The following is a 23,878-nucleotide window of genomic DNA, read 5'->3' on the forward strand; positions in this document are numbered from 1 at the left end:
ATTCATATTTATTGTAATAAATAAATAATAAGATTTTGGGCCCATCATCAATTTATATAATGGGGAAACCTTTCAAACATGACTCATGACTATCAAAAATGGTCTTCCACTCTCTAAATTGATTTGATCAAATCACCTAATTCGAGGTTAGACAATTATTTTGAATCGATCAAATATTAAGCTCTAGAAGTTATTTCGTTATTTTTTGGCATGATGAAAGTATCGATGATATTATAAATATGTTGCACAAATCTTACACAATAAACGACTATCAAAAGCACTCAGTGACGTACATAACGTCATAACTGATAAGTATGGTATATTTCCACTCAATTATTGAGTGACTTCCTTTAGGAGGCCGTGACCTTCAAATGAAAGATATGATAAAGATTAATTTGTCAATATGGCTCATACATATGTACAGATTATCTTTAAAACGCTCTATAGGAGAGTTTTCAATCATAACTTGCAAAATAATTGAAGAATCTTAGGGGCTCAAAGTTGATATTTTTACTTCATAAAATGCCCGAATAAAAAAAAGATTTGATGCACCTGCATCGAATACTTCTTGGTGGTAATGATAAGGACTTATATTTGAATATAATCATACTAATAGATACTGAAAATCCCTAAAAATGGCAGGATTAGTACAATTTTTTTAGGATCAATCAGGGATAAGAAAAGTAGGATAATTAGAGAAAAATACTATATTATTTCAATTATAATAGTTCATTTGTATCTACAATCCTATGTAAATAAGATTCTATAACGATTAAATAACATTTTTTATACATCTTCAGGAGCGTCCGCAGAATTATATTTGGGAATCCAAAAATTAGAATTTTTTTGGAAAAAAATTTCAATTGTTAAATGAAAATTTCAGGAATTGCAGTGAAAAGTATTGTGCAAAAGATATTACTTTTAAATACCAGCAATTTAAATAATAAAAAATAATAATAAGACAAAGTATATTTCATATTGCGCAGTAATAAAGATTGAAGGTGCTAATGTCGTGTTAAAATTTATGTACTTTGCATCGACAAATTGATCGGAAACTAACTTATATATTAAATAAATAAATGGTTTAACGTCCATTATACCTTTTATTTAGTCCATTATACTTTATTTGTAATTTTGAAAGCTATCTTGAGAGAACATATTTTCCAGCAAATTGTGTGATTAAAAGAAGCAAGGTATTTTCTTCATTTAATGAATTAAAATCCAGCATTTCTAAGGGGATCCCCCAAAAAAATACTTCTAGAATTCCGAGCACGCCTCTTGCAAGTTTTTTTCGCACCGTAAATTGGCATTTTGTAACATACAAACATTGAGATACAATTCAATCTAAAAATCTATGAAAATACCATATTGAACTAAAAATATATATTATGTAATATTCTCAAATATTTTAGGGGTTTACAATGTGAACTAGTTCACAAGAAATAGACAATACTTCATTATTATAAGTCTAACTATTAAAATAAGTATCTCAAGAGTTAACATCATATTATATAAAAGATTATTTATATGATATTTAACTACAAATCAATATGCTCAAGACCTACTCTATGTTCAAATCCTGAGTTTGGGAGTCATAACATCACAGTATCAAATAATAGCTATAAAAACTGTAACTGCTAATATTGCTAAAACTATTATATCTAATCATAGTTATATTTATATATGTGGGCCGTGAATACAAAAGCAAGCTAGAATGATTCTTCTCGAAATTGAGTGTGGACACAATTATATTCTTCTGCAAATAATTATCTTCAATTTCTATCAACAAACTATTCTTATAAATCCGTTAAGTCCGTCACAAATTACACTTTAAGTACCCAAAGAAATGGAGCATCACAATAAATTAATGAGAGATTTTATTTGAAAAGGGGGCCCATATCGGGGGCAAAATAAGTATCTAAAAACCATCTTTTAGGGAGAAGGCCTCTGCCCATTACATAGACAAATGGCAGACACTTTAGTCGAACCTTGACTATTGCCCTCAAAGCTGTGCAATGCTCCCAAGAGTTAGACTTGGGAGGTGGAAGCATCTCTTGGATTTGTCGAAAGGAAAACTGAACTCTTTGATTCAGTTTATCACTGGACATTGTCTCCTACGCCGACACTATCACCTCATAGACCATGAAGCTGGCCTACTATGTTGCGGGTGTGGTTTGAGAGATAAAGAACCACTTCATCTGATTTATAAATGTCCGAAATTTATTATTGAGAGAATACAGCTTTTAGACAATATTCAATCTTTTCAAGGACATTCAGTCTCAAACCTATCCAGTTTTTTTAATTATTTCGGATATCAGGGGCTGGCTGAATAATGCACCATCTCTAGAACACGTTCGGAACTGACTAATCCGGCAAACTATTGCGAGGGCACCAAAACTTTATGTTATTTTTACATGTCCCCGTACTGATTGTATGTTTTATTTGAAGTGTAGCAATAAATGTTTCATTATTAAGTCTCTAAAATCAAATAAAGGTTCTAAAATATAGCTAGAATTCTTGGTTATCTTAACTCATCCCATAAATTTGAAAAATAAGACTAGAATTGACCCCATTTTTCTTTGAAATATAGGACTGTTTTTTTTTCAATTTTACTTTGGAGGAGGTTTAATTTTATTAGAAGAGACAAATAACTCTTTAGTTTAGATAATTCCAGATAAAATTTAACGTTTTTTTTAGAATTGAAGTCTAGACTTGAAAAATTAAATGATAATTTTTTGGTGATGGGCTGAAGCCCTCAAGCCCACTTTTTGTGTACGACCCTGATTGTGGTACATTTCTACAACAAATTATTCTTATGAACCCTTTGGGTGTGCCACAAATTGCACATTGAGTGAGTTTATTGGCAAGGCAATTTCGGAGACAATGTAAGGCTCTCAAATCAAATAAAGATTATAAACTATGATTTATGGAGATTTTTTTTGGGGGGGGGGATTATAGCTCATTCCACAAATTTGAATAATAAGCCCATAATTGCCTCAATTTGTCGATGAAATATTTGGTTTTATGAATTTAAAGGGCCGTCCGTAGGATTATATATATATAAATATTTAGGGGGCTTGGGTTTTGAAATTTTTTTTTTTTCTACAAAAATCACAGTTTTCCACAAAAAATTATTTTTTAAAAATCAATAGCTATTCTCAAAAGTTTAATTTAATTTTATTGATTTTAGATTTTTATATTGACGTACTACACATTGTCTGCAGTGCCGTATGTCAGGAAGATTTTTCGGTCCGCTTTACAAGGGTGAACGGTTGATTTTCAGTGGTGAACGTGGGATATTTAAACAGGGCAAATGCTACAGCATAGATTAAATCTTGCAAGAATATCGTCCAATGGACTGTCTGACCATTATTTTCTTCAGGCAAACATTGGGAAAAATAAAATGAAAAGGAAAAACTCTAGACGGAAAGTCAATGCCGACCTATTCATAAAGGAAGGAGTATAATGGAGTATAAAATGCACGGTGCAAGAATGAGAGAAAATTTTTGAACTATACAATTAAGTCAAACAATTTAAACCTCCTTAAATATTTTTAAAATAATAACGGATGAAGATAATAACGACATTATAATATACCATGAAACGGTTACATCGACAGAAAATAAATTATGGTCACAAGTCTTGATGTTCTTAACTCGCATGTATACGTGGTGATGTGTTTGAAAAAAATGAAGGAAAAAATGCATGTGTTCTTTATCATGATTAGAAGAAGAAGTTTTTCCTCTCTTTCCTTGACGCAAAGGTGTCAATCGAACTGTCCATGTCTTCATGGAGCACCTTGTCCAGCATCACCCTGTCCATGTTCAAGAGGGTGAGGGAGGAGAGCCTCTCCTATCCATGGTGGTCCTCATGTGGTTCTTGAGCTTTCTGAGACAGGAGAATGACCGCTCCGCCTCACAGCTGCTGATGGGCATTGAGGCCAGGATAACGATCACCTTGTATAGCTCCGGCATCAGGCGGAACATTCCCGAGCTCATTAACTCCGCAGCAATTTGTGACGAAACCATGTCTTCTATGTCAATATCTGCCTAGAGAAACATAAATTTTAAACATATAATGCAAAATGAAACATTATAATATTAACCTTGAATTGCTGGAAGATTGCATGGTCTGACTGGAGCTGCTCGAGTTCAAGTCTTTAGTGCTATGCGACACACTCAATGACACAGGTCTCCACTTCACTGTCATTGACGATTGCAATGAGATCCATTGTGATGTTTGTATCGTCGGTGGCAAATCTGCTCTCAAGCTCTAATACAATCTTATTGATTGCAACATCGAAATGTGTTTCATGGAAGTAGGATTCAGTTGTTCCTTTCCACTTTATTCTCCTGCGGGTAGCAGACTGGTTCTTCAGGGTCATCACCTTGGCATGCTCCTCATCTTTACTTGTTATCTTCGCCGCCGACTTGTAGATTGCTGACCTCTTTGGTGACCCTTCAATGAAGTTGTATAAAATTTGTACTGTCCCCATTGTATTTCTCAACAGGGTTATATCTGAGAGAAGATCCTTGACTACAAGATTGAGGACATGGGCGTAGCAGTGGATGTAGACACACAGTGGGACTGCTTCCTTCCACCTGGCGGCAAGACCCTTCTTGATGCCGGATATGTTGGAGGCACCGTCCGCGGACAGGGAGACAGTGCGGGCGGGGTTAAGGCCGAGATCCTTGACAGCCCCGTGAAGCTTCTCAAACAAATATTTGCCGTCAGTCTGGGTAACTTTTACAAACTTGGGGAAGCCCTCTTTCTTGATGCCTTCACTCGTCAGATATCCCAGTGACAGACTAAACTGCTCCGTGTTTGACATATCTGATGTCTCATCAACAATCACAGAGAACCAGTAGTCATCATCGCCGGCACAAGTCTTGACATCTTCAATTATATTTTCCGTCACTTTGGATGCTATAATCTCTATCAGCTCATTTTGGATGTCAGGTGAAGTCCATTTGGCAAAACCTGCCCCAGCTGAACCAAATTTTTTGACTTCGGCCTCCAGTTTATCTTTGAGAATATGATTGTCGTGTGAACGCAGGGAAAAAAGCTCCAGGAAGTTTCCTCGATTGTTTTCATTAGATTCCGTCAACTTTTCTCTTGTTTCGGAATCGCCCCTAAAAGCCAATCCTTACATTGCGAGGAACCCAACAGTTTGGAAAAGATACCTCAAATAAGCTCGCCACTTCACGACTTCCTCAGCATGTTGAGACTGAACATGGCTGAGAACCGAGGTATTCTTTCTCTTTGATGTGAGGAAATTGATCCACTTTTCCATCGACAGTTTGTGTTTTTTGTTGTTAGAATGAACTTTCAACTAGGAACTGTTTTTCCATCTTTTGAACTCAAATTTCCCAAGGTTGGAAATGGAAAATTTGAAACAGGCGAAACACTTGGCTGACTTTTCAACCTCGTCATATTCTAGCCACGGGAACTTACGGAACCAATCATATTGAAAGTCTCTGGAGTATTTGTCATCTATCTGAGGACTGTATGTTTGTAACTTGGGCTGTAGAGGATGATCTCTCTCGTCTTTAGGCACAGTTTCCTGCTCAGTCTCCACTCTGGTTCTGGTCTGGATGTCCTTCCGCTTTGGCTCCCGCCCGGTAAGTATCGGGTCACCCAGCTGGCTCGTGAAGACGACAGGGTACTCTGGGCCTCCATCCACAAACTCCATCTCCTCAGTCTTGCTCTTCTCACCTCCCTGGACATTGTCGCTAGTCTCAGAGTCATCTGCAGAGGGAATATTGTTGTTGTTGACTACAGAGAGGTGCTCCGGAGAGAAGATTGGTCCGATATCGAGATTAGGAAGTCTTATTCCATGAGAAATCCGTCCGCTGGGGTAATTTGATGAGTTGCCATTATTTTCTGTGTCTGCAGTAACTTTCTCTTCAGCAGAAACGGACTTTTCAGATCTTGGTTCAGGCAGTAAGGCCTCAACTGGAGCAGGGTGATCGGGACAGGAGGAGGCAGTGACTGAGGATGTAGCAGAGGAAGTTTTCTTAACAGCAAAGTTCAATGTTTTCTGCTTCTTATGATCAATTTTCACTAGATACTTGCTGCTGAGGTCATTCTTATGGAGTTTAACTTTGTGATCATTAAAGTTGTCCTTCTGTATTTCCTTCTGACAGATAGAACAAATCACCAACTCTCTGTTAAAATGCGTTTTCCGCTTCCCGTGATACATTTCTGATAATTAATAAATTACTGCAACAATCCACTCTAAAAAGTACATAACTATTATTTATGTCCCTTTTAAGCAGTAATAATTTAATTTATCTTGTATTCAATGAAACAAATTCTCACGCTCTTAAATATTTCAAGAGTACTCCATACGAAAAATGTTGTGTGCGTCTTTTTTTTTTTTTTTTTTTTTTTGGCTGTAAAGTACTTCACATTTGCAACCAGTAACGTTAAACGTAATATCTAACTCAAATATCCTCTCAATGTGAAGTACTGTAAATTCATACGAAAAATGTTGTGTGCGTCTTTGTTTTTTATTTTTGGCTGTAAAGTACTCTTGAAATAATTGAAGTAATTTATTCATTATCAAAAATGTATCACGGGAAGCGGAAAACGCGTTTTATATTCAAAGGTTCAATCATTTATATTTATAAAATGACAGGCAATATTTGAAAGAGATATTACGGTAAATTACAGGATTTGAATTCAAATTTCTGCGATGAATTGAGATACCCGAGAGCGTTAACTGTAGTTTAAAACCTCCGTTTTAACGATCTGACTTAATTTGGCCCCAATATTGTCTTAGAGATATAATTTACTAATTCTATAAATGTGCCGGTGAATTTTGGCTACTTTAAGTACAATTTGTGGTGCCTCCAAAGGATTAATCAGAATCATTTTTTCCTTTAAATGAACTATAATTTGTTGGAAAATGTTCAATTTTGGGAAAAATTATCTAGCTTCCTTTTGGGTGGACGTGCTACAAATATGTAATTTTATTATAATTACTCAGTACTATTATGAGTTGGTCATAAGTTACATATATTTAATAGATTTTAATAATTAATTATGACTTAATTCGTCTATATTTACATACCTATATGATTGGTGGACGGTTGAGTAAGGTTGTTTTTTTTTGGTCCGCTGAAGCGGACAAAGCGCAATACCGACGTACGGCCCTGATTGTCTGATAGATAAGTAATAAATTATAATTATTAAATTATAAAAATCACATGTACAGATAATCAAACATGCGATTGTTATCTAGTGCAGTGGTTCTCAAACAATTTGTAAATTTTTTTGGAGCCCAAAATTTGGAATAATCACATTATATTTTTATGACTCCCCAATTCATAGCCCGTAGGTCTAGGAAGCAATTTTCAAAAATAAGGGATTGTTTTGTTCAATAATTTAGAAGGAAGTTACAATTATGCAGTTTTAATAGAATACAATTTAAGCTAAGTTTATATATTGTGTGGTCCTTTTTTTTTTTGCAGATGATACAAGTTTAAGAAGCACTCAAGTGTATAAATGCTCAATGGGACTTTATTTATGAAAACAAGATAATAATATAATAAGACCGTTATTATGTCATTTAAGTAGTTGAAAAATAACTCGGGCAAACAACTAATTATATCCTTAATAAAGTGGCAATAATTAATTTAAGGAATAATCTATAAATGGAACATTCCGACTCCATCCCTCCGCTCCCCAGCTTTTAAGAGTAAAGTATTTATGATATGAAAGAGTTAATTCATAATTGAATTTAAAACAATCTGTAATGAATGTTTTAAAGAATTAAAAGATGTTTTTTGTGTTTATGTATTTAAAGTAAGTCATCTGCTTCAGTGGGTGCCAAATTTTTTGAATTCGACCCATAAAACATGTGGCTAGACAATGTGCGACCCTATACCTTTCATTGAGTGATGTATATAAAGTTTGAAGCGTATTTGACGCAACTAGAAAAACTTAAAGGCCATATCAACCCTATAAAGTTCAACCCAGAGGCAATTGATATAAGTTATTTGACTATATTGATCAAAAATAAATATTTTAATTTCACAGATATTAAAAAATATAACAAAAATGAGAAAGACAACGAAGAAGTGATCGAATATATTGTAAATATAAAATCAACGATATATGTCTTCTCACATAAATATGTTGAGCCACATGGTATAAGTAAATCTACAGCTGTTTTAGCGAACAGTGAGTACGCATTCATCACATGAATCCGGAATTCCTTAAGTGTTTAGATTCAAAATCTATTTTTAGTCCCATGAATGGGCATCTTATATGTCAAACCTCCAATGATTGGCTGAGGTGGTAAAGGTCCGCTTCATGTTATTTTTTTTGAGGATCACTATGTTATGGCGAATGCTTTTTAAAAGGATCCATTAAGAGACTTAAAAGAAATATACACATTCACTCTTATTTATGTTTTGATGGCACAATTTAAGTTATATATATACCTTTTTTTAATCATCTCGCAAACCCCACTTTGGGAAGCACTGATCTCCATAATAATCAATGACGAGTGCTAATTTAATTCCTAAAAAATCAAAGAATATTGATTTATTCAACCACTCTCTTCGACTTTCATTCAAACAATAATAAGGGGTTCATGTCCTTTGTTTTGCTAAATTTATCTACTAAAAATATCTGGAGACTCCTTTCTAAACACCAATCTAAATCCGCAAAAAGTTTTTCTAATACCGTCCAAGAATTGGAAAAATATGAATTAAGTTCTAAATTATGTCTTGGAAGTCGGACGTAGTATCTGTGTGTAACGCTTCGTATCTATAGATGATGGAATATCACTTTGTATGTGTGGCCAAATCAATGAAACATAATTTACATCACATTCATTTAGAGCTGGAAAATTGAGCTCTCTATTATAACCTACCGTCAAGTCGTCTTAAAAGATGAATGATATAAATATAGATTCTGTATTAGCTATTTCTGACAATTATGTTGAATACTAACACTCTTTTATTCAGATTGCCGAATATTATGTGTAGAACTAGCATCTCGATAGCTCAATTGTTGCATACTCGAAAATAAAATTATCAAATAGATATCAAAAAAGGGTATTTTACAAAAGTGTATTTATCCGCGATGTATAACGGAGCTCTGTGTGAATCCTAAGAATTTTTAGGATGAATAGAACATTACAACATAGAAATAACAAACGAATATATATTTCATGTTTATCTTGAGGAGACTGAAACTTGCCAAATACGAATCAAATTATCAGAGTATCCAGCGAAGAGGGTTTGGCCATCAGCAGACCAAGCCATAGATAGACATTGAATAGGATCAGCACGTGAAGTTCCGGCAACCTCAGGGCGCAATTCATCAACCATGTTCTTGCTCTCAAGATCCCAGATCTTAATAGAGGGACCTGTAGCAGCACAAAGCCAGTAGCGGTTGGGGCTGAAGCAAAGAGAGTTGATGGTATCAGCATGATCCAAAGTGTACAAATGCTTTCCATCATTAAGATCCCAGAGCATAGCCTTAGCGTCCTTTCCTCCGGAAGCGCAAAGAGAGCCATCAGGGCTCATAGTAACCGTGTTAAGGTATCCAGTGTGTCCAATGTGGTTGGTCTTGAGCTTGCAGTTGGTCAAGTTCCATACCTATTAATAATAATACACTTTTAGCATAAATATCATAAGTGCTGGTAAAATAAATTGTACTGTAATTGAAGGAAACGCCATTTTGGGGGATGTAGTTCATATTTTAACTACATAAAAAGCACTCATTTTCAACTAATTTGGATGAAACTCAATCAGGTGGCTTTATGAATAGAAAAGCACCCAACACACCTGCGTTGAATACTACTTGATACTAATAATAAAGTGATGTATGAATGTAATCAAGTACAGGAAATCCTTAAGAAGTGGCAGGATTTGTAAAATGAGTTTTTTAGGTATAAAATAGTTGACTAATTAGAGAAAAATACATCATTCTTACCATTGCAATAGTTAATTTTTATCTACGCAATGGAAAAAAGACAGAATAAAGATAAATCATCATTTTTAATACAGTTTAGGGTCAGGCAAATAATCAACCTAGGGATATATTTATGATATACACTAAGTTTTAAACCCATAAATTTGTCAGTCCCATTTTGACATCCAATAATTGACTATTTTCTTCGTTAAGGATGGAAAAAGGGATTAAATTCTTGTACAACCTAGTTTTGAAGACCCCAAATGAACCTAACCTACAAAAGGGCTATGGAAAAGTGAAAGGAGAAGTGATGTTGAGCCTATTCCCTGCGAGAGAAAAAAGTGGAATAATCACCTTGACGTATTTGTCCCATCCGCAAGAGACAATGATGGGGTTAGCATTGTTGGGACTGAACCTAACGCAAGAGACCCAATCGGAGTGTCCCTCCTCTTGGATCGTGTACTTGCATTGAGCCAGAGTGTTCCAGAGCTTGATGGTTTTATCTCTGGACCCAGAGACGATCTGACGATTGTCAGAGCTAAAAGCCACACTCATTACATCCTTGGTGTGATCCTCAAACCGACGGGTGGATTTGCCAGCGCTCAAATCCCACAAACGGAGGGTTTTATCCCATGATCCGGAGAGTGCAAAGTGCCCATCGTGGCTCAGAACGACGTCAGACACAAAGTGGTTGTGGCCGTGAAGTCTCTTCTGAGGGATTCCAAAGTTGGCCTCATCACGCGTCAATTTCCACACGATAAGAGATTTGTCGCGAGAAGCGGACAAAATCATCTCGGGGAACTTGGGGTTCGTGGCAATTTGAGTGACCCATCCATTGTGACCCGTAAGGGTTCCGCGGATTTGCAACGTTTCTCCCATCCTCTATATTAATTAGTTTATATCACTTCGTGGAACAAGGTCCTCACCGTAGCGCACGTTAACGGAAAAAGAAAGAGACGGCTTCCGCTTTTTCTTTTCTTTTTTTCTTAGACAATCTTACCAAATGAAAATTTCCTTTTCATTCCGCTACATGTAGCTATATGCAGCACTGAAGCTGCAAAGAAAGTAGTGAAAAGAAGACCACGTGATCCGTCTTTATACAATATTCTGCTTGTACAGCTAGACACTTTTCTTTTTGGCCGCTAGGACCCATAAATATTACTCCATAACTAACCACACACTCTTTATCAACTCACCCTCTCTTTTAAGCGAATAAACAAGATAAACTCTGCAAAAGGAAGAAAAATTTACAAACGACATAAGAGAAATGAACAAAAAGTGACGTCATCTATGGTATCATAAAAAGCGACATCTTAAAGGGAAAAAAGAATAATCTACGACCATGGTTCTTTTCAGTTTATAGGAACGTTTTGGAAATTTGTATTAGTGCGGCAAGAAACAGTTTACATGTTTCATATTCTATTTCATTTGCACACTATGAGTACTTAGATATTTTCCGCTAGGAGTATTAATTCAGTAAATTCAATATCTATAATATTGTAAACATAAAGTATTCTTGGCCATTAAAAGAAATAGTCTATATAAATTATATTTAATGGATTGCTTATTTCTTTTTCGTCGGCTCATTGCTGAATAGCATGAATTTTCACACCCTTTTTATTTAATGAAGAGTAATATAATTAAATTTGATATTCGCCAAATGTTTTTAAAGCAAGATTTATGGCGGAAAAGATAATAAAATCAGTCAGTCAATGATAGCACATTAATAGATCATTAACAAATAGTTTTCAATTTTTATTCAAAGGTTTTGTTTTTATATATACAAGTACCTACAAAATTTTCGGAAATAATATTCATAAAAAGTTATTAAATATACATTTTACTTATTTAAAGCACTTAATAACACTCAACCTTTTTTGTAATAAAATAAAGAAAGCTTTAAATAATATGCTGTGCTTCAACACAAAATGCAGCTAAAATGATATTTACTTTTTATTTTCCATCACATTATTATCAATTTTTTTATCAGCAATTACTCTTATTAACTCTTAGGGGTAATACAAATGTACTCTAAAGTAGCCAAAATTAATCGTCACAATAACAAAATGAGAAATTGATGGATTTTATATGAGAGGTGCTTTATACGGGCCCATATAAGACTCTTAAATCAAATAATTGTTATTAACTATACTTGTTTGGTTTTTTTTGTATCGTAACTCATCACACAAATTTGAATAGTAAACCTAAAATTGATTCAAATATGTCTATGAAATATTGGGTTTTAGTTTATATTACATGTAGTTAAAAATTCATTGTATTTTTCTTGATTTTATTTTCAATATATTTTCATGTTGACGCACCAAATATAGTAGTTGCTAGCCAGATAATTATATTATTTAGCAGTATTTTTAAGTGAGGTGGACTGTTTTTTTGTTCGTAGCCATGTATATTTTCAGATTTGCAAGGAATAATTTTAGTTCCAAGATAACACGAATATATTAATTAAATTGTTGGGTTATTTAAACATTGGATCGGAGTAATATTTGTGATATGGAAAATATAAATTATCAAATAGCGGAACCTTTTATTTATTTGTCCTTTTTAGTTATAATTGATGGTTATTTAGTCATTGATAGTGTTGGACAAGGAATACTATAAGTTCTAGTATCCCTTGGTTGCTTAGTAACTTATTAGCTAGTAATAGTGATGTATCGCGAGCTGAATTTTACTACATGAGTACTATAAAACATTTAATATTATATAAGGTACTGATGACCACACAAAATTGTTTTAATTATTTATGTTCCACAGATTAATTTAAAAAAATTGGTCATAAGTGCAATTCAACAGTTTATATAGTCAATAAATCAATATTTTACTATAGTCTGTTTATAACTTGTAACAAATATATTTTAAGTGGCACTGATGCTTTTAAATATGAATGCATATTAATGAGAATATATAGAAAAATAAAAGTATTCATACGGCTAAGGAATTCCAGATAATGTCGAGTACTCCCGTTAGTCTTAAAAAAATCATACAAAGATTATTTTGAAAACGAACTGGGATTTTGAGTACACATTGTAAAAGAATAAATAAATCTATGTCTGAAGGATAATATTAATTATAAAATTAGCAAAGAAAGGAAGTAATTAGGAAGATTTACATGTTATAATGGGCTCGAACAAGAAAAAGAAAAAAATCTCAAGTTTTGACGAGTTCCGAGTAATAGTCTGCTTTTAATGCCCACGAGCCGAGTTTTTTGTGTCTTTTTTATTTACTTCATAAAACTCGAGTACCAATTTACGAGTTTTGCTTGATCGATAGTAGTTTTATCCTTGTGTAAATTTATTTTTTACGCACACAAAATGAGTTTTTACCCATAAGGTCACGAGGTTAATATTTTGACCTAAAAAAAATCAATCCTGTACATCTTCAATTTAACTCAAATTTTTATATGATAATTTATAATATATCATAACATGTAAAATAGGTTTTTAGATATGCATTCGATTCCACTTATAGACTATAGATGAAAATGTGTGCATAGGTAGAACAAACTTTCTGAATATTTATCTATACTAAATATTACACTCGAGTTTTTGCACTATATCTGCTTGGTTTTTAGCAATTAAATGGAATCGAATGCACCTCTAAAAACTTTTTATATACAAGTATTAATTCATTAAATCTCTCATTATTTAAGTTATTAATAAAATTTCTTGATTTGATAAGTAAACAAGCAATAAAAAAGTTCAGTAGGGTATGGTGGAGTCAAATGAGTGTCATTTTGTTTTAAAGTGATTTTACAGAGTGCAACTCTTTAGCCAAGTGTGAACAACTCGGGATTTTAGAAGTATTTGTCCTTTCGGAAACCACTTTTATTAGTGAAGAATAAGTTAAGACTGTAAACTCCTCGATGCAATGTTAGAAACTACTCCTTCATATATATATACTTCATAAATATTCATGTGTAAAAAACTGTATTTTCTGATTTTATTCGGAGGATTCAGGATCAAAAATAATAATAATAATAACACATTGGAACAGTATTTTCACTTGCAGACGGAAACCTAATTTATTATTGATATCTAAGCCGTAAAAAATGAAAATGACCATTAAAACTTTCAACTTTGACAAGTTTGGCCCTTAAATCATTTAAAGAAAATAAAGTTTTTAGGGTAAAACTGTGATTTAGTGCCATATTTCGATATGAAAGAACTATATAGATGAAAATCAAAATCAATCACAAATTAGTACAAACATTCAGCATTTGAAAAATAAATGTGGGTTTCAGCCTGGAGGCGCTCCAAGACCTTCATTTTATTGCATAGTATAACTAATGATTTAAAAATGTGCTGTTGCAGAAAATGGAGAAGAAATTATCTTTTGAAGGGTAGGACTGTATATTAATTTACAAATATTAACCTAATCATTATTCAATGTAAGAAACCTGGCAGATTGATTGTATCGTTGTTCATTTCGTAAGGGTATATAGAAAAATAACTACAGTAGAATCGCAACTTAAGAGATATTTCTGATGGGGTAAAATGCCCCTTAAATAGATACCATAAAATATAGTATCCTATGGATACAATAAATCTTATAATCCTCACCATAATCGTCAAATGACTTAATGGTGATAAAGCAATGATGTTTTTTTATATTTCGTTCGAATATAGCGGCTAAAGTTGTAATAACTCTTGTTGAAACGCCTACTATTAAACCCAATCATAACACAATAATCAATCTATCATATAAAGAATTAACTAATAAATTAAAGTTGATGAATGTAGTAATGAAGAAAATGGAATCGGGGCAGATATTGCAGATAGGAGCCATGATTTATAAGGGTACTAAGCCCTTTTGGTACAAGCAACAAAAAATAATAATGAAAATTAAGATAATGAAATGCTTATTCTCCTTGAATTTTGGTGTCTTGAATTTACTATAAAGTACATTATAAAAAACAGCTCTCAATCAATATGTCAATTTTCTCATTTTTTAAATTTTTTTATGTGCCAATGGAGCGCTTTCCAATGATTTTTCTACGTCGCTAGTCGTGTATACAGTTGTTTCTGAGTTCCAAATAGCTAAGGGCTTCTTATGAATCTGTAAAAGTGGTTTTAAGTACTAGACGGTGTAAATAAAAGAGGGAAGGGCAGGGTAGATTATGGATCCAGGTCCGCTTCTAAGCATGTAGGGGCCCTATAATATTTCTTAAGCCAGTGTTTTCCAAATTTCACATGCCAAGGCCTCCTATACTGATACGTTTTTAGCTGAAGTCTCCTCTATACGAAACATGTCTATTCTCAATCTTCCTGAGCTATCCCCCCTCCCCTCAAGGTCCCCACTTTGAAAACCAGCCTTTGTTTTCGGGGTCCCTGCTGGAACTTGGTGTTCTACGAACACTGCGTATAAGGTAGCTGCAGCTCTTTTTGGATCTAACATCATTTCCTGGACCCACATTTTCTAGCGACTTCTTTTGCTTTAAGTGCCTGTCCCCAAACTGAGCCTGTATAAAAATGAACCAAGACTGATAAAGCTAAACCGTTGAAATGAAAGAACTAAAAACAGGATTGATAGAACCACTGAACCTTAACTGGGCACAACCTTGAATATTATAATAACAAACTAATAAATACTGTTCAGAATAAGAAAATTTGCGACGTATATGGGCCCGATACTCTTTTGGTTCGTGTTGCCAACAATTGTTCGAGCCATTTTTTCCTCTCACTCACTTCTGCCCTCTACTGGGAGCAACTCGATCATTTGAAGCTGGCGATCGAACAGAATGGCCAACATCGGTGTATAGGAGACAGCCAGATATCATCAGACAACACCAGGTCGTACACATCTTTGATAAAGAGCCAGAAGCTCTGGGAGCTCGTATGGGAATGTCTTATACATCCAACCTACAGTCCCTACCTGGCACCAAGTGCCTACCACCTGTTCCTGTCTGTGACGCGCTTGGGGCACAAATTTGGTCTCAAAAGAGGCATGTGAAAATTGATTGTCTGATTTTTTTTGCCAATATAGGAACAAGGGCTTCTACAAAAAGACCTTATGAAGTTGTATTCTCCTTGGTAACAAATTATCAAACAGAACAGGGCACACTTGGCTTAAATCGAATGATTTCAACACTCCTTATAAAACATTGAAATAAAGATGAAACTACGAAATTACCTAACATTACTCAGTGACGTAAATCCTGTATATTTTTTTAACTGGCCGTATAATTGAAATTGGTACTCTGAAGAATTAATTTTCTTTTCCTTAGCTCTTGTCATTATTATTTAATTCCTGAGTAGTGAACATCCTTTCCTAAATATAGTCAATAGTATTCAAAACATTTTTAAACATTCGTGTGGGCTCATAAAAACCCCGAAAATCAACAAGGTAACCCTGACAATTTGAAGAACTTTTTGGAGGGGAGAAATAATTATGCTCATTCGTTTCAATTGATCAACTGCAGTCAGCTGTGACAACGGAGGAAAGAGAAAATAATATGAACAAGGACAATTGTTTGAATAACTCCGCTGTCAATCCCCAATTCTACTCCGAGTCGAAAAAAGACTTACAATTATAACTCCGCCACAAATCTTCAGAGCTACACTCTGTCTTTTATGGACATACACGAATGTTCAAACAATTTTTGAATATAATTGAATCTATTTAGAATGGATGTTTACTACTGAGGAATTAAGTAATAATGACAACTGCTAAGGAAAAGAAAATTCATTCTTCCGACTTAAAATTCCAAAAAAAGGCCACCTAAAAAATACACTGGATTTTCATCACCGGTCATAATTGTAATTCCTTGTTGGACTGAGGGTAGAATGAGGATCGACATCGAAGTAATTCTTGCCAATGTCCTTTTGTAACAACTCATTAATTCTTTTTTTATAATTAAAAGTTACGTTTCTATGACAAAAATGACTGAATTGAAATTAATTCTTTTAATCCTCTAATTTATCATAATATTTATATAAATAAAGAGGCTACATAGGCTTTAATAAGCTAATCTAACCCTTTAGGATTGGATTAATTTACAATTAATTATTATAGTTATTTGTATACTAATTCATATAAATAATAACCTCTTTATGTGAGGATAAGAGTGTTAAAAATGTCATCACTCTATTTTTGTTATGAACAATAGAGATTTGAATATAGAGCGCTTTCATATGACGTCAGCCATTCTGTGGCCTTAAACAACCTAGATTTATAACAATGAAACTCATTTTTCATTAATATGTTGGTAAACTATTAAATGTCAAAATGGGACCTACAAAAAAAAATTCCTCTATTGCCTAGTTTTAGGTATTATATATCTGACACTTAAATGTATTAAAAATATGTTATTACATTGTTATAAAATCTTATTTCAATTGTGTATATAGATGAAAATTAACCATCAAAATGGAAAGAATAAGGTATTATTCTCTAATTATCCTACTATTTTTGTCCATAGTCAATCCCAAAAAATCATAAATATACAATTATAGACAATTCATAGGGATTTTGAGTACCGTGTGTAGAAAAAGTAATAAGACCTTTTTAAAATACAGTTTCGAATAGGTGTTGTTGCTTAAATCTTAAAGTTCCCATTATTTTTGAATATCTTAGATTCTAAGCCTTTGATTGATGTAATTGTTGTAAAAAAAATTCTATATATGTCACGATGAAGGCAAGAAGAGCCATCATAGGCAATTTAATCCGAGACAGGAGGACCACCTTGCACATTATGAAGGCCTTAAACGTCAGCCAGGCCGTAGTTTGTTGAGTCAGAAATCGTTTGGCTAATGGGGACAACCTTAAGGACAGCCTTAAGAGTGGAAGCCCCAACAAAGTGAGTCTGAAGACCTCATGGAGGCCTTTAAGGTCAACTCAATGATGAAGATGTCAGAGTACTCAAAGAAAAAGTAGGTGCTTCGGTCTACTGTGGGCAAGGCCATCCGAAAGGCTAGAGGAAGGTTGCTTTGAAGAATTGAGAGGCCACTTCTGTCCTACGTCAAAAATAACTCCCTCTTCAGTTATGTCAACAACTCTTGCATGATCTGAAGCTCAACAGAAACCGCGTAATTTTTTTCTCTGATGAAAAGACCTTTACCGTTAACCCTGTCTTCAACAAACAAAATGATCTGGTGCTATGCTTTGGCAAGGCTAAAAACAGCATCAGGACAGTCACCAATACCAAAAATTCCACCTCTCTGTTGATGTTGGGGGTTGTGGTAACAACTGGAGAAACAATCCCCTCTAATTTGATTTCCTGTTAGATACCAGTTACCCGCAGACGACTACTTGATGGTGTTGAAGGAAAATGTGGTCCTATAGATCACCAAGACCATGAAGAAGTCCAACAAGGCCACGTATGTATTTCAGCAGGACAAGGCTCCGGCCCATAATGCTAATATTGTACAAGAGTGGATGGGTAGTAACCTGAACTTCTGGTCCAAGAACCTTTAGTCCTCTCAGGACCCAGATCTGAATCCACCGGATTACTCCATTTTGTGGCAAATTGATAAGAAGGCTCGCAAAGTCCGCCACCCCAATATTGATGCTCCGTTAACCAGCAGTGGAGGATCATTAAAATTTACTATGTTCTTAATATGTGCAAGGGGTTCTAGAAGGGGTTGGAAGTTGTCATTGACGCTAATGTGGCCAGATTCATAATTAATGTGGATTGTTATAGTTAAAAATATTATAAAGTAAAATTTTCTATGTACTATATCATCCTAATCAATTATGAGTATTTTAATGACTACTTAGTGGCAGGTCTCAGTACTTTTTATACACCCGGTATATATTATACAGTTGAACAATTAGGGGGGAGGAGGAATTTTGTACAAATGAATTGAAGACCAAGGTTAATAGAAATACAAGGTTGGAGCATCATGTTATCGGCCTGTCTATAATTTTCAATTTGATATATCGTACCGACGACTGGACAAAAAAACCCGATTTTGACAAAACACGCAACCAATCATAATCTATGACGTCAATATTAAAAAGTGTGATGGAAGGCCAACCTCAGTTCTACATGCGTTATGGAATAACCTTGTTGAAGACAATAATGGAACTTATCTATGATTGTAGAATCCAAAACTGATCTCTGTTTATCTCTCAGAAACTATAAAATAGAACAAAGATCCTTGGAAATCCATAATTTTTATATAAATATTTTTTTAAATTATACATTGAATATTTTTCTATAATATAAGCCACGATATTATAAATAATTTATAAGAGTCTAAAGAAAATTGTCTTTTTTAATCATGTTTCGGCCCAAAAATTGAAATATATCGAGTTCAGAACAAGATACAGAATCAATAAATACACTTTTAAGTAAGTTGTATTAATCCTACTTTTAATGTGGGAATTATTTTAAGGCCAACAAATGATCCTAAACAATAACAGTACCGAATGACTATAATCCAAGATATTTCAGAATTCAGAAGACTGAGAGAAAAATTGAGATCAGTTTTGGATTCTGCGCTCAAAGATAAATCCCTCTTTTGATTGAATGAGTATTCCTCTGTATTATCAGTATTTACCATTATCATTAAGTAGTATTCAATGCAAGTATTACGTCTTGCTTTTATTCATAAAGTCATTTAATGAAGTTTCATCAAGATTTACTTGAAATTTGTCGATTGTATATAGTAAAAATATCAACTTTGACCCCTCAAACAGTGTCTCCTTGAATTATAATTCAATTTATGACGTCAAATAAAACGCTTTATTATGATTAATGTGAAAATTAATCATTTGAAGTAAGATATTAACACATGTTCTGTTTATTATATCACGCAACCTTTCCTCCAAAAAGAAACCTGAACAATTCCCAAAATCAATTGGTTGTTACCCAATGATTTCCAAATATGGAATTATTATTCAATAGTGGTTGTAATTGCTCGCAGCTTAAAGGGAGCTAATTCCAATTCAACCAATCAACGTTCAGAACACTGATTAGTAAAAAAAGAAGCAGAAACATGGATAGTTAATTAGGATTAAATAGATCCCCAAAATTAGATAATTGATTGATAAAGAATAAAATGATGATTTTGATGAGATGAAAAGCAATACCTGTTGGAAGAATGAATAATTTTAGATCACAACGATCAATGTGAAATCCTTAAGCAGACAATATTCTCAACTTTTCTCAGAGCTGGGGGAAAAGTCCATTTATTACTAGATCAAGTCGAGTCTCAAGTCGGTGCTCACAGTTGAAGTCCTTGAATATTTTCAATTTTTCAATAACTATTAGGCTGTGTCATTGCCCATAGTTGTAAGTATTTTCTTGAGCCCACCATATATTATTATAATAAATCGAATTGAGTTTTCCCTAGGTATAAAAAGTACTTTTAAGGGTACTTGGGATTTGAAGCTATCTAGTGCAAATATTTTAAATCTCCATATATGTGGCTTACTCGGATTTGAATATTTTATATTTGATTTCCCTTTAAAAGGAACTAACTGTTCATGAATACAAAGCATTTGAGGCATGGGTTCTTGAGGTGATTCAAAAGTGGACGTATTTTATATAGCTTATCATAACTTTTTATTTCAAATTTTGGCATGTTTCAATTATCATTCAGATGTAAATTACTCTTGTTTTGTTCACATCCATCCAAGCTAAGTGCTTTTTTTGTCACCATCGGATATTGAATAAATGATGCCCAATATAGGCGTAAGCACGAAATCTTTTGCTACAGACAATGCCTTAAGACTCTCAAAAAAGTTATTATATCCCTCGTTTTATGCGGCCCCTCACTTCTTCACAAACAATCGGTTCATATGACGTCAGTTTGCTCACAATAAGAGCTTTTGTGTTTTGCAGAGCAAAGTCAATTGCTTTGGTTTTGGGCGAAACTCCTTTTTACCTTCGTGAAAGTCCAAATAGCAGAATCCCTTTCTGAAACTTTTCATCTCCACCCATCAAACCTTTAACATTTAATTGTACAAATTACTTTTGAATGGTTTGAAGACGGGTAATCTACAAGAACATATGTAGACTGTGTCATTGAATATCTGACCATAGTCCTTACAAAGCCTCGAGAAAAAAATACAATTAGCGGAAATCTGTAATTGGAATGTGATTTTCTTCTCGTCATTTATTCCTCTCAACGATGACTTGATTCTGTTCGTCCAGTTTTCAGGGAGACTCAACCGTCTTCTATGTGAATCACATCTCACTTTCAAAATTAGGCATTACCATTTTCAAATGCCAATGCATGGTATATATGCCCCTGTCCTTGAAGAGATCTAAGGATCATTTTGTGTGTGGAATAAAGATTGGGATCTTCACTGTTCGATCCATTATTTTCACATCAAAAAATTGTTTGAAGTAATGGACTGGGGCTTTTACTTCTTCCCCATTTGCAAGCCATATTAGAAGGGTCCTCTCAGAATTGGTATGGACATTTTTCTGTTTTGGAGCTGGATGAAGTTTTTTAATTCGGGGATTATCTCCATTCTTTCTTTCATATTCTGTTGTTGTTTTTTAAAGATTTCTTGTTTTACTTAGCAATGTCCTCATCCTCGAAAACAGAACCCTCAGGCCCCTAAAAACCATTCATTTCTTCTTCAATACTTAACATTTTTTTTAGTACAGCATAGTTACGTCCATTTTCACTTAAATTAATTAGAAATTTAAAATGAATGTTTATAAGTTCTGAAGTTGTTAAAAAATCATAAAAAAATATTTCAAATGGACGAACGTAAAGAATTCTTAAATATTTTAAACTTTTTTAAAAAAAATGCTTGTAAATGAGGAATAAATAAAAGTATCAATAATATTATTTAAAGATTAGGTAATAAGGAGCAACTCAATATTTTTTTTCAAGAAAAAATATAACAAAATTAAGCAAATAATTTCCATCAGATCAATCAAAATTCGACATCCTCCTTGTGTTTAAAATTTAAGATCCTGTTAGGCATTGACTGGATTGAGGGCCTCCTAGTGGCTATTCCTGTATATCAAACAGTTCATATGGTTATTATAGTGAATCATTGATCTTTGTTAGCAGATAATATGTCGTCTATCAAAGTTGAGAACATCTACCTTTTCTTTTTGATTTACACTCACAAAGTTTTAAACAACTTTCACATCCCTAATTATTATCCTTATTCCAACTCAAATAGGGATTTAGACCTCCCGTTTCGCGTCGTACCTTACAATAGCAAAGCTTCTTACTACAATTTACGTTCTAGCCATGAAAGTGAAGTAGGTCTCATAAAATACAACTCAATAGACAAGTTAGGGGCGTCAACAGGAGATGGGCTGGAGGGGATGTATGAATGAATGTTATATTTTTACTAGAAAATGTAATATTTTATATTTTTTTCTACAAAATTTAATCGTCTGTTAAAGCTCTGGATTTTTGAAACTTGTATGAAAAAAATTAATATTTGAAATTTTTTTCAAAAAATTGTATATTTGAAATATAGTTTTAGAAATTTCTAAACATCTCTGGATTTTTAAGATTTTTTTGCATGATATTTAATTTTTTGAGAATAGCAAAACACTTTAGAATTTTTTTCTCCAAAAAATGTAATTTTTTCTAAATAGCTATGGATTTTTAAAAATTTTCTCCAAAAATTTAATATTTAGAATTTTTTTTCCTAAATTTTATTTTTAAAGAATAACTATGAACTTTTGATTTTTTCCCCATAAAATTTAATTTTTAGTGAATAGCTATGGATTTTTTTCAGATTATATATTTGAAATTTAATTTTAGAATTTTTTTTCCAAAAAACTTCATTTTATGAGAATGGGTATGAATTTTTGAAATTGTTTTCCAAAAAAATAACAATTTTGAATTTTTTTTCAATTTTTTTTTCAGAAAATTGTAATTTTTGGATTTTTTTTTCAAAATCTTGAGTAAAGGGTGGGGCCCCTTCACTCAAAAAACAAATCTATAATCCTTCAGACATCCCTCTATGTTGTATTATATACTATAATATAATCAAATTTAATCGAATTTACAAGAAGGCAAAACAAATTGGCGTCCATCTAAGTTTGCTCTCCAAAAAAGCTTATAATGAATTATGAAAAGATACTTAGAACATAAAATTGAATAATATGACAGTTTGATTTATTTGTAAAGGTGTTTAATATATACTTATATATATGCAGTAAATATTATGATAATTTATCACCTTTGCAATGTTAACATCATGATATAAATCTACAAATTAAAACGTTATTCAAAGATGCTTGGACTAACATATTATGTTCTATTTTTATAATATATTTATATATTCATTCATCGAAATAACGTTTTGAAAACTAGTTTCAATCAAAAATGAGTCAATTACTTTTTTTTTGTTATTCTTGTTTGACAGTCATAAGTAGACTTAGGATTTTTTTTTTTTTTTTGTAAAAGGAGCATTAGAAAAAGCGCTATTTTTAAAGAAATAAGTACTTAACAAAAAAATCTTTGAACTTTTTCAAATTTAAATGCAAAAAAATTGTCAGACAGCTTTATTTAATCCACGAGTCAAATATTCCATTGGGAATTAATTGTTTTTTTTTTCACCTAAAAAAACTTACATTTTCACCGATTTATTTTTTTGCCTATAACTTTTTTGATTTTGAATAAATTTAAAAAACGCCCTTATTAACATTGTTGTTTTTTGAGATGCCAGTCACTTTTTGATTTATAACTCAACTCTTTATATAATCTCCTTGATTTCTAAAAACATTTTTTTTTTTTGGCTATAGAATAAGCTCCCTTATAAGACCCCCAGCAAATAATGACTCTGCCAAAAACCCTCAGGGTTGCGCTCCTTCTTTAATGGGCAGGCACGAATGTTCAATCAGGGTTTGAATATAAATGAATCTATTTAGGAGAGGATATTCACCACTCAGGAATTAAATAATAATGACAACTACTACGGAAAAGACAATTCATTCTTCAAACTACCAATTCCAAAAAAAATAAATGGGCAACTAAAAAGTACACCGGATTTTCAACATTAA

The 23,878-nt window shown here is 33.1% G+C and overlaps 1 protein-coding gene across 1 annotated transcript; it reads right to left on the reverse strand.

Moving 5' to 3' along the window:
• Positions 1–9,069: 9,069 nt before the first annotated feature.
• On the reverse strand, positions 9,070–11,076 carry Rack1 (Receptor of activated protein kinase C 1). Its single transcript, XM_040721175.2, has 2 exons — positions 10,285–11,076; positions 9,070–9,614 (listed from the first exon to the last, which is right to left on the reverse strand). The coding sequence occupies exons 1-2, from the start codon at positions 10,807–10,809 to the stop codon at positions 9,189–9,191; spliced, it is 951 nt and encodes a 316-aa protein (XP_040577109.1). The 5' UTR covers positions 10,810–11,076; the 3' UTR covers positions 9,070–9,188.
• Positions 11,077–23,878: the final 12,802 nt, after the last annotated feature.

This window comes from Lepeophtheirus salmonis, chromosome 11 (assembly GCF_016086655.4).
Source record: "Lepeophtheirus salmonis chromosome 11, UVic_Lsal_1.4, whole genome shotgun sequence".
In the NCBI taxonomy this organism is placed as follows: Eukaryota; Metazoa; Arthropoda; class Copepoda; order Siphonostomatoida; family Caligidae; genus Lepeophtheirus; species Lepeophtheirus salmonis.